Genomic DNA, 13,202 nt, shown 5'->3' on the forward strand with positions numbered 1-13,202 from the left:
GGTTAGAAGGGGGAAGGGGTTCTCGATGCATAAATAAGTCAAAAGTATAATACATTTTTTGGCATATAAACCAGGCCTCGTTCTCGAGAAAATCGAGTTTGAACATTTTTCAAGCATACCTGAAGTTGGATGATCAACAAATGGGTATGATCACAAACAATCAGCAGGAGATTTGAGTGAACTCGAGTAAATTTGAGTAAAATCAGCTGGAGATATACGAGCAAACAATCCACATGACAAAATAAGCCAAAAATGCATAATGGAAGTTTTCCATTTAAGTCTCCATTTGTAAGAAAGTAGAGTTTTAATATATTTAAATGAGGACTGACCTAATGCATATATGTTAACAAGCAAATAAATTCAAGTTTAGTTTTCTCGGAAACGAAGCATTTTGTGAAAAAATGTCATTCTACATTTTCGACTTATTTTGACACGTACAATCAACCGCTAGTCGGTTGACCACGTTATCTGGGTCATCCTACATATTATTCTATGTGTCTACTATTTCTATCCGAATTTCTATAGTATATTATCAAAAAAATGATTTTACTGAAATTGTTAATAATGGAATTCTCGTCAAGTAATAAGCAAAACTAAATGAAATATTTTACTTCGTTTAAAATTCAAGTGCAAGATCATTAAATATTGTTTGCACAACACATCTGGCGTAAAATTCATTCAGTAATTCGATACAACAACGAAAGAAAGAAACTTGCAGACTAATGATTATCATTCCGCGTGATGTTGTAATGACACCGACAGTAATTTTGTAATACGACCAGCGTCGTTTAGAAACGTTTCAATGACTTTTCTCTTGCGTAAAAGACGTCAGGAACTAGTGATCTTTTCATCCTATTACATGACACGCAGAAATTTACGCAATTACAAATAAAATCAATAATGATAGCAATGCCGATCTTTACGCGAAAAGAAAAGATGATTGGCTTGAAACAATTTATAGTCTTAAGCCGAATTTACACAGTGTCAAACACGGATGAAACAAGGGTAAAAACAGCGTTCATCCGCCATATACCAACAAAGTGAAATAGTGTAAATTCGGCATTAAATTCAATAATACAAGGTGATTGGTAACTGGTGGTACAAGCGGAAAGGGGGTGATTCTACGCGAAAAAAGAAGTCGAAAATATAGAATAAAAATTTTTCGTTCGAGGCTTTGTTTTCGAGAAAATCGACTTTGAATTTTCGCTCGGTACGCGTGCACTTTATCACGCCTCGTTATAATGGATCTCACTGTAGATCGTTGTCTCGATGGAAAGATTAAAAAAAAATTTTTATTGTATATTTTCGACTTCTTTTTTCGCGTAGGATCACCCCTTTTCCGCTTGTACCACCAATTACCAACCACCCTGTATATTTGTTAAATGCTTTTGTCTTTGATGTAGAATCAATATACACGTTTTGAAGTTCTACTATTTAGCAAGAAGTTAACATGTTATAAACTGCAAAATATATAATTCTATATTTTAATATTTTTACACATTTAAATATTATTCCTTACTCTGTTAGGAGTTGAAAATTATTTTGATAATCTAACGGAATTTCTACTTTGCCCTGCTATAACAATTTTTTTTACTATCTTGTATAACAAGGGCATTAGTAAATGGATTTACATTTAACGCTCGATAATAGCGTTTAATATCTTCTAAACAGTACAAGTTTAAAGAATTGCATTCACCTGTCACGAAGATAATGTTAAAATGTAACGTTAGCTTTCGTTTAACCTCGAGTAAAGTACGCGTTCGACGCGTCGTGACTTCAAATTTTTATCAAATTGCAGCAATAAAAGACACATATTTTAAGTATATAATTATATTAGGTTATCAAAGAGAGATATTTATAAATCCACAAAATTATAAAAATTATAAAAAGTACAACATTTCAATCCTCCGGTCAATTTTCACTTTATTCGTCATCATTGCACAATCAGCCTATCGAATATGTAAAATTAAACAATTGAATAATGTTAGAAACGTAATTGCATTTTACAAGTATCTTCTCGAAAAGCGTAATTGAAAGAAAAGAGGACGAAAGGAGAAGTTTTATTAAAGTATTCGAGTCAAAGACGCTTAAAGAAAATATAACGAACTTTTAGATATTGTACGTGTATGCAAACCCGTGCAAAATCTCTTGTTTAATTTTAGAAATTAATTTTTTGTAGCAAACGTGCAACTATGATATGATCGTTCGCGTTCAATTCACCTTGAGAAATGCAGAAAAAGGGTGCTGCTCATGATATAGAATGTAATAGTCAGAGATAAGAAGATAATGTCAGCCCGTATCAAATCAGAAGAGAACAATTATTAGACGAAGAACACTATTATGATTATTGAAGAGAATTATCAACCTTGCATTCAACAACGAGAATAGGATAAGATGAACGCTTTGCGCCAAGGAAGAGGCATTCGCTTAAGATATAAATAAAGCAGACATTTTCACATTGATCTCTGATTACGATAAGAGAAGATATAAAAGAAGAAGGAAAGAAAAAATTTGATACGGAGAACAGAGAAAGAAATTTAGAAATTACCAGGAATTGAAGAGTCTCGAAGATAAGCTGATTTCTACATGGTCTGACAAACATTCGAGTAACAATACGTAAATCATATTTACAATATGATTAGATCGTTGCAACGGACAGTCATAGGCGATGTTAATGAAGAAAGTAGGGAGATACCTTGGATGCGCAACGTGAGATTCCAGAGGCACGTAGTTCGTCGACAAGCGTTAATTTTATGTCGAGATCGAAGCATCCTAGAAAGACGGTGCACATTTTCACTGACACGTGTCATTCCACCAAATATTCACCGAGTATAAAACGCTTTCTAACAATACAGAACACCACTATTGCACTCGAGGAATACAAGACAAACCAGGAAATAACGCGATCGTGCAACTCGAATCACGTTGCTCGAGATGAACTGATGAAACAATCTGTCAATCCTTCATGAACAGATAATACGATGAATTTAATTTAACGCGTTTTCTAATAAATAAATACATTTAATTCCTCGTTGTTTCGGCTGAATTTCACCAGCGACAATTTCAACGTACAATCCTTGCGTTTCAAACAAACGGAGCAGAATTTTTCACGAACACTGAGACACTTGTTTACACGTTGCAACCACGTTTCGACTCTTGATTCTACGTTTTCCTAATATTTTATCGTCGTTTAGAGCTTACCGAGAAGCGCGTACATCCACGTCGTCGCCGACGACGAGGAAGCGGCGTCATCCTCGAGGAGCGCAGAAGGCCTCACGCCTTCCCTCCTCTCAACCGATGCCCTCGTGCTTCGAGGGTGCCTCTTCGACGACGACGAGGTCGTGCCGCTCGCGGACCACTGAGTCGAATATCGCGAGTTCTTCGATGCTACCACGTGCTACCGAAAGAAGAGGCGGCCACCGCGAGAACCATACGATACACGAGGAACGCCACAACCGTTGGCAACCTTCGCGATCGTTTACCGTGCCACTACTGTTCCATTAGAGAGGTGGTGGTTGTAGTGGTGGTAGCAAACGACTTTACGAACTCACGCGCACTCTTCACCCGAGGCGGCAAACGAATACTGAGCGCGGGTGGTGGTAGTGATGGTGGTGGTGGACTAGCCGGAGGTGGAAGTGGAACAACACCGATGATAGATCCTGACGCAATACGGATTACCGCTGTTCTGGACCACGTGCTCTTCTGGCCCACCGCAGCAGGTGGGAGTGACTAAAACTATTGCTTGCTTCTACGTTTATGCCAACTTTTCTCTCTGTCTATTCCCTTCTCCAAAAGCTCCGACAGTTGGTCGCACAATTAAGTGCTTTATTGTTCTTGTTTAATCGTATGTTACTCTTTGAAATAATGTTCTTTGAAAAATGACCTTTATCGACCTACTTCTGTTGCCACTATAATAGCACGAATGGTACTACTAGTACGTTTAAGTCGATTTTCTTCCAGTCTTTTTGCGCTAAGTAGAGTTGCTTTTTCTTATGTCATCGATTACGGTATTGATATCGCTCAGTATCTTTCGACGAGAGTAGTAGAGTTTTCAGATAACCCAGCTAACTCGCACGATAATTTCCTGTCTTTTGCGGTGAAAATGCTTTATCGATGTGTTTTTTTCTACAGCCACAAGAAGCTTCTAATCTTCGTTACAATGACATCAACAAGTCTTTTGTGTTTCAAGGAGACCTTTACATATCAGGGGGTGCGTATCAATTTGATAGAACTTGACGTTATTGAATACACGAACATTTTACGTTATTATATCTTCTCAAATCTTTACAATTTCAGCAAAACAAAATTCACACAATTAAAATTATCACAATCTTCATTTATTCGTTTGCACTTTCATTTTTAAAGCTTCAAAATTTTTATATTTCTAAATCTCTGGAACTAATTTCTGTGTTAAGAACTGCCAAATTCAAGGTTTCAAGGAGACCTTTACACATCAGGAGGTGCGTATCAATTTGATAGAATTTGACGTTATTGAATACACGAACATTTTACGTTATTATATCTTCTCAAATCTTTACAATTCAGCAAAACAAAATTCACACAATTAAAATTATCACAATCTTCATTTATGCGTTTACACTTCCATTTTTTAAGCTTCAAAATTTTTATATTTCTAAATCTCTGGAACTAATTTCTGTGTTAAGAACTGCCAAATTCAAGGTTTCAAGGAGACCTTTACACATCAGGAGGTGCGTATCAATTTGATAGAATTTGACGTTATTGAATACACGAACATTTTACGTTATTATATCTTCTCAAATCTTTACAATTCAGCAAAACAAAATTCACACAATTAAAATTATCACAATCTTCATTTATGCGTTTACACTTCCATTTTTTAAGCTTCAAAATTTTTATATTTCTAAATCTCTGGAACTAATTTCTGTGTTAAGAGCTGCCAAATTCAAGGTTTCAAGGAGACCTTTACATATCAGGGGGTGCGTAACAATTTGATAGAATTTGACGTTATTGAATACACGAACATTTTACGTTATTATATCTGCTCAAATCTTTACAATTTCAGCAAAACAAAATTCACACAATTAAAATTATCACAATCTTCATTTATGCGTTTACACTTCCATTTTTTAAGCTTCAAAATTTTTATATTTCTAAATCTCTGGAACTAATTTCTGTGTTAAGAGCTGCCAAATTCAAGGTTTCAAGGAGACCTTCACATATCAGGGGGTGCGTATCAATTTGATAGAACTTGACGTTATTGAATACACGAACATTTTACGTTATTATATCTTCTCAAATCTTTACAATTTCAGCAAAACAAAATTCACACAATTAAAATTATCACAATCTTCATTTATGCGTTTGCACTTCCATTTTTCAAGCTTCAAAATTTTTATATTTCTAAATCTCTGGAACTAATTTCTGTGTTAAGAACTGCCAAATTCAAGGTTTCAAGGAGACCTTCACATATCAGGGGGTGCGTATCAATTTGATAGAACTTGACGTTATTGAATACACGAACATTTTACGTTATTATATCTTTTCAAATCTTTACAATTTCAGCAAAACAAAATTCACACAATTAAAATTATCACAATCTTCATTTATGCGTTTACACTTCCATTTTTCAAGCTTCAAAATTTTTATATTTCTAAATCTCTGGAACTACTTTCTGTGTTAAGAGCTGCCAAATTTTTCAAATTTCCCAAAGAACGAACACTTTGAAAATTCGCGGCAAATCCAGACACGAGGAAATAGACCACGCGGTCGCGTGTTGCCGGCGCAAGTGGGAGTGACTAAAACCGCCCTACACCTCGGCGCTTATACAGCGTCGATGTCGATGGTACCGTGATCATCATACGCAGGTCTAATCCCTCGGGAAGGTTCAACAGGAAACCAATAAGGTTTTCGCGCAACCACTTCATCGGAATCGCTCAAAATTTGTTTCGAAAGCTACGATTTTCGTTTTGGATTGTTTGGAATTAATTAGAAGAAATACAATTAATTAGAAGAATACAATTAGAAGAAATTTTATCCCCACGTTTTATCCCCAACCTTCTGGCATAAGAGTCTCTCAAAGGCCAAACCGATCAATTTCACTTGTTTATTGCTTAATTTCATTGCATAAATACGCGATGTTTAATTCTCAAAAAATGAATAACTTGTGCCCATAAGTTTATTTGTTAGAAGGAAATTATATGAATAATAGCAAAATTTAAAATAAATTAACAAAACAGTATTTATAACATTGTCACTTTTCTCCTATACTTTTCAATTTTTGGAATTGACCATTGCGATTTTTGAACGGTTAGTAAGGTAGGTAAACAGAATTGGATTTCACTACGTATATGCAAATTACAGGGAGAAGTTACAATGGCTGGCATTTTTCGGGCTTCGCAGAGGGAGAATTTTAAAATTCAAGTATTAATTAGTACTATATTAATTAATGCCATATTTGTATTTGATTTTCGAACTAAATATATATCTTTGTCGTCCCTTTTAAAAATTACAAATGATCGATATGCATAAAGTTAATTGAAAGCTATCTTTTATCAATTTTCATCTGAATACTTTTAAAATTAAAACAATTATTTTGAAAGCCTATTTTTTGCACCTATAATAATAGGCAATAACTTCGATGCGTAATATATTTTGAATTCACATTCAAAATTAATGATGCACAATTTTTGTCTACGTAAATTATAATCTGTGTGAATTAGTGCCATAAAGTTACAAAAAATGATGGAAGATTAATTCTAATATACATAAAAAATGAGTTTATAGATCTTGACGCATCAAATTAAGCTACAAATTTAATACTTTTCTCATATTTGTTTTCTATTCAATGGATATTTTACAATATCTGATTTTATCGCTTTATGTTTATCTAAATCTGCGTTTAATAAAATATTGCGCACGTATAACTAGTTTCAATGTAGTAATGTAACGAGGAAACTCGATATTCGGAAGAAGGGCGTTCAAAATCATATTCTTCAAGGCTTTATCACTTTTTATTAGAAGTAAAGATTCATCTTTTTTATTATTTTAGTATATGTTAAAAACGAAGTTTATGTATTATTGAATTTATAGGCGTCTCGTAAATAAAAAAAAGTTTCGACTTCGAATATTTCGAAGCAGACAGATTATATATTTTAACAGACACGTCCCTTATTGCAAATAAGTCCTTAATCTTGAATTATGTCGTTGGTTTTGTGTACTTTTAATATTTCGTGAATATAAATATCACCTCTTTTTGTAAAACTTACATCGACTCGCGAAAGTATTTGAGCACTTACTATAGAAAATGTTTAGTTTCGTGTTGTACGTGTTATATAAAATATTTAAAAGTATCATTAGCATTGTAATAAGACACGACTGTTACGATCATATTAGTAAAATTTGAAATCTATCTAAGAATGTATATATGTAAAAATTGCAAGATATATGTTGCAAACAAATATACAGGGTGGTTGGTAACTGGTGGTACAAGCGGAAAGGGGGTGATTCTACGCGAAAAAAGAAGTCAAAAATATAGAATAAAAATTTTTTTTTAATTTTTTTGTGAGATCCGTTATAACGTACCGCACGCGTACCGAGCGAAAATTCAAAGTCGATTTTCTCGAAAACAAAGCCTCAAACGAAAAATTTTTATTCTATATTTTCGACTTCTTTTTTCGCGTAGAATCACCCCCTTCCGTTTGTACCACCAGTTACCAACCACCCTGTATATTTAGTAAAATATTAGTATACAGCATGAATAGTTATGTTAAGCATATATCGAGTGTTAAATATACTCCCACTGAATATTGACGTTTATTAATATAACGGATAACCAGTCTTCATGAAACATATATTTGTACTAAATACCTTGTAATTTCTCTACATTTTTTCAAATTTGTTTTAAACTACCAATATAATATATTCGTAAAATGTATCTATGAGTATTCGAATACTTTCGTGGCTTGTGCATATCTTTAAGTCTAACAAATCGTTCCTTTCCCAATGATATTATTTTAAAGTAAGTCTTCTTCAACAAATAGCAGAAAAATTCGAAAATCGATAAAAATGACTTATGGTTTCCTCTATAATTTTAGTACAAATTGTCTGGATTTAAGATGCGTGTCATTAAAAATGTTAATGATGTTTTTGCACACTAAGAGGTATATGTACATTAGGAAACATTTCCGTAATGGAATATTACGTCGATTATTTTCATCTGTCTGTTTTTCTATTGGGAAATACAGGTTTCGTTAATTACAGTGCGAAACCGCGATAATAGTTTGCATCTTAACGATACTGTCATTCGAATGGCTTGAGAACTGTGTATTCTGCGAAACACTGAGGAATGGCATCGATATCTTGTAATTTCACGTCTTATCGTTGATACGACACTAATTGACTCGAATGGAAGATTAACAGAACATACTTTCTTTCTTGCCTCAAATACATCGGTAAAATCTTGCCAAAGTCAGTGAACTTACTTGAACTTAAACTGTTTGAAAAAAAATGTTAAATTGAATAAAAAAAATAAGAGAAAAGTAATCATAAAAGTATTTAAATACTTAATTTAAATACTTAAATAAAATAGAAACTTTTTATGAATCCCATATTATGTACGTTATGTCTACAAACCATACTGAAATTTGATTGGCACTGCAACGAAACACGATTGTCGTGATAGTAGTAATAATCTTTGATATGAATTTAAAAATGTAGACGTGTGCTACAAAATATTTATTGCAAACATATGTACATCACACGGGTCACCGAATTATTTGCACTTGCATTATTATATATTTATTTGTTATATTTAATGGCATTATTGTTAAACTATGTTTGAAATTACTTTTATGTAAATACATTCTTGAAATTGTTTAAAACTTTTCCATTATAATCATGGTAATCGTGTCTCATTACGGTGCTAACGAAAGCTCAAACATTTCGTATATCACACACAGTATATTTATAAAAATTTTCGTAGAAATTTATTTGAAAATATTTGTAAAATGTTAGTAGTAATTATAAACAGAGTAAAGATATGATAAAGTTCAATTAATCAATTAATATCAATAAATGCGAAAATAGAAATATTATTGCATCAAATCAAGGAATAGATGAAATGGATCAATATCTTTCGAAATTTGTAAGCATATCTCAAGTCACGTAAATTAATAGATTCATAGGAACAAAGTGTTCAAAATGACTAGAAATCCAGTGATTTGACTAATAAAGATAAGTATAGAAACTTGTAAAGATATTGAAACAAGAAAATGACAATTTCCTGTTAGCAACGATGTTTTAACTTATTCAAATTTGAATTGCCCGAATTCCAATAACTTGACTAATTTAAACGAAATTTAATCGATCACTCTGCGATTCTCAAAATTTTTGTGCCTTAAACTCGCTTTCATTTCAATGTAGGTAATTTTTTATATTGTAAGAAAATTTGTAGCACAAAATTGAAGTGAGAAATCATTCACATCAATAATGATTCTTGCATAAATTCCTCAAATTTGAGAAATTTTTTAAGAACAAAAAAGTATGCTTAGGTCGAAAATCTCACCAAGAAGACGAAAAATTAGTATCTCGTTTACTACGTTTATGCAACCACCTTCATTTTTATCTATTCGAGAATCTGACGTAAATTAGCAACAATGTGTTTCGATCAATTTTACAGAATATTTTTAGTCAGGATGTAATACGAGTGAAGGAAAAAGAAAGTAGTTAGAGAAAATGATATACCCACGATTCTGTTGTCCCGAAATTCGAATAAAATCGAATGTGCGAAGAATCAGGGTGCCAACCCTGCGAATTTCTTCCCCTTAAAGGTATAAGGGGTCATTGGAAAATTTCCAATAAGGTAACGCGAGGGTTACTTCTATTCGAGAGAAGCGCCGGGTAATCCAGTATTGAAATCAAATGAGTGTAAAAATGCTATAATTAATTGAATCAAAGAGAGGAAATTTACAATAGTTAGAAAATTTTGTAAAATATATTTAATAAGCAAATGAACAAAATATAAGAAGGAAAAGGATAAATATTACGGCGAATGAAGATTAATTTAAAGAGATATTTAAGAAAATGTTTTGTTGATTTCCTAGTTTCCAAAACTAAATGTTGAGATTACACTTAAAATGAAATATACTTAAAAACGTGTTATGTAAAAATAACAATGTGAGCCTCTATTATATTAAAGAAGAAATTCAAAAACATTGTAATATGGGACACTGAGAAGAATATGGTTGAAAATCATAGTAATCTAAGATTTTGAGAATTTAGTTATATACATCAGTTTTTAAAAGTATCATCCTTTTAGTTTCATGGCTAATCGAGTCATAATTTTACTTCCTACCAACATACATTTTCACGTTTTGAAACAATATATTGCTATATAAAATATAAAATGGTGAAGATACAATATTGTATCTACATTACAGCCAGCTAATTGAAAGTAAAACTCAAATTGAATCAGGAAATAAACAGAATATTCGTATTAAATCTATTATATAAATTTATATATCATATTAATCTTTGAATGTTAACATTATGAATTAACCAAATAATATAGTTCATAATTTTATGAAGATCGCAAAGATGTTTCGATGAAAACATTAGAAAAAAATATATCGCATGTATTTGAATAATTTTTTAAAATTTTCTCGTCGAGATAACTAACTGATTCGATATTTGTAACACGTGTACTACTTACATCGTTTGTTATGACTTTTGTATGACAGTTTGTCTGGTATTATCACCTTTAAAATGTGCATTTTAAGGAATTTCTTCCCAATATCTATCACAGGAAGCCAACAAAATGTGAATTGTTCAGGCCAGACGCTAATACCAGTATACCCACACTGCGTGTGTGTACAGGATTCAATATGAGAGTAAAAGAAACCATTATTCATCGAGCATATCAATCGAGTCAATAAATACGCATGAATTTCACGGAAAAGTAACGCAACAGCGAAGTCATAATAAATATCGACACGTATCCAAAAAGATATCTAATATTTTTCATTCCTGTGTTTTCGGTTATGTTCACATTATCAATGAAAAATTTCATTCTTCCTCTGTGTATACATATGTGTGCGTGCACAAAATACTATTTGCTCGATTTAAAAATGCAGCTACATGCAACTCATCGTAGCAGTCCTTACACAATGAAGAAGATGCCGAATGACGTTTGCGGACTTCTTGTACAGGCTCTTCGTAAACAGGAACAACTCGAAAGATACTACGGGAGGGAGCGTGGATGTTTTATGAAAAAAGTTTCTCTTATTATTTTGTAAGAATCGTGGTATTGTCGATATTCAATCGGGTCACAGCAAATATGTATACTATAAAATCACTCTTTGTTATATTCCTGAGTTTGTAGTCATAATTAATTAAAATAAATTATATTAACACAACGTTAGGAATTAATCTTCAGAGGAATTAGATTTTTCTTCGTTGACTTGAAAATTTCCACAATGTGTATATGACCAAAAATTACCATTCGCCTGGTTACGCTTGATATTATTTATTTGTAACATAACAACACTTGAGTAAATCAATAATTAATTAAACGATAAATATATTCATAAATATATTCAATTTTACTGCATGATGTCATTTTTATAGAAACATCAGAAGGAATATGTTCCTCTGATTAATAATTAATAAAAGAATAATTTTTCTCACAGAGTAAAAGAATTCTGTTCTGAGAGAGTCAGTTATATCATAGTTATTCGCATTGATAGGAAAATCGTTGACAAAACAGTACATAGTACGATGATAAAACAAAATAGAGTAGTAAGAAGATACAAAATAATGTTAAAAACATATAGATCGGTAGTTATACAACTTTTAAATCATATGGCATCATACAGAAATAAAAATAGTTTTCTTCAATATTTCAGCTTAAAATTGATTATTTCGCATACTAATAGTTAACGATACTACACGACCAAATAACATTATGAAAGAACGTTTTAACGCATATCGAATAAATATAAAATACGCAATTTATATTAGAATTTCAGTATTTAAATACAACGACTCACGAGTGTATTCAGACACTTGTAGATATCTTTTATGAATATATTATTGTGTTATACGAAACATCTTGAAACATTAGCACTGAAATGAGACTATATTGGTAAAGTTTGAAACAAATCTGGAAACGTACGTAGATAGTACAAGTACATATTTCGTAGAGATCACAAAAGTATTTAAACAGTCAATTATTTATTATATAGTATTAATAAACCTCAACATTCAGTGAGATCATATTTAACATTTAGTACGTGCTTACAATGGTTATTCATGCTTCGACATATGTTTATCCTAAATACAATTTTTACATACATTTTTAGATTCATTTCAGGTTTCGTGAATATAATTATGATAATCGTAACCTCAACTTTTAGAAGAAATTTTAGAAAGTTTCGTGTATAATGTACATGTGGTATTTATAAAAATTTGCTATGTTATGTGTCCAAACATTTTCGTGCGCCAGTCGTACGCAGTATAAATATGAGTATGATACATCATGAACTCCTGAAAAAAGGTTATAACAAATAATAAATATAAGTTAACGAATAGAGAGTCAAACGGTAGTATCGCGTATGAATATCTTTTATTGTAACGTTTAGTACATATATGAACTTTTAGCTTGGTTTCAAATTTTGTTAATATAATTACAATAAAATCGTATCTCATTGCAGTACTAATGACATTTCCCAAAGTTTCGTAGAAGGCATAGAAAATATTTATAAAAATCCTCTATAGTAAGTATTCGAAAACTTTCATGACCCATTGTATTTTAATCAGCGAAGACTGATGTGTAGCATCTACAAAATGATCTCTTGATCCCTTGATCCCTGATCAATGCTAAGATCTTGTGAGAGTTGAGTATATTGTATTAATTAGTGCTAATTACACGAATTAAGCTCGAACGTCGGTCCGTATGTACCGATCTGTTTGTAACGCAACGGTAATTGTCATCGTCCCCATCGTATCAGCCCCCAATTTATGATCGACATCGACGTTTGAAGTGACCACAGAGACCTTCCTCGACCCCTTCTCTAAATCGGCCCTACATACTCATTAGCGTGATTTTTCAGTAACCGGAGATCATCCTCGATTAATTTACGCTGATTTCGCACGCTGTTGCCTTTTCTGTTTCTCTCTTCCTCTCGCTCTCCCTATCTCTCTCTCTCTTTCTCCCTCGTGCATCA

At 32.3% G+C, this 13,202-nt stretch overlaps 1 protein-coding gene across 3 annotated transcripts in view; it reads right to left on the bottom strand.

Moving 5' to 3' along the window:
• The window catches only part of LOC117212035 (protein cycle), a 95,621-nt gene extending 91,754 nt beyond the window's left edge, over positions 1–3,867 (bottom strand). Inside the window, exon 1 of one of the 3 annotated variants that reach the window (XM_033456483.1) lies at positions 3,202–3,867. In XM_033456483.1, the coding sequence (XP_033312374.1) occupies positions 3,202–3,217 (16 nt within the window). In that variant the 5' untranslated portion in view covers positions 3,218–3,867. Of the gene's footprint in view, positions 1–2,695; positions 2,899–3,201 lie in introns of those variants that run through there. The other 2 variants (XM_033456482.1, XM_033456484.1) reach the window with 2 other exon arrangements.
• Positions 3,868–13,202: the final 9,335 nt, after the last annotated feature.

This window comes from Bombus bifarius, unplaced genomic scaffold (assembly GCF_011952205.1).
Source record: "Bombus bifarius isolate JDL3187 unplaced genomic scaffold, Bbif_JDL3187 scf7180000008266, whole genome shotgun sequence".
Classification (NCBI taxonomy): domain Eukaryota; kingdom Metazoa; phylum Arthropoda; class Insecta; order Hymenoptera; family Apidae; genus Bombus; species Bombus bifarius.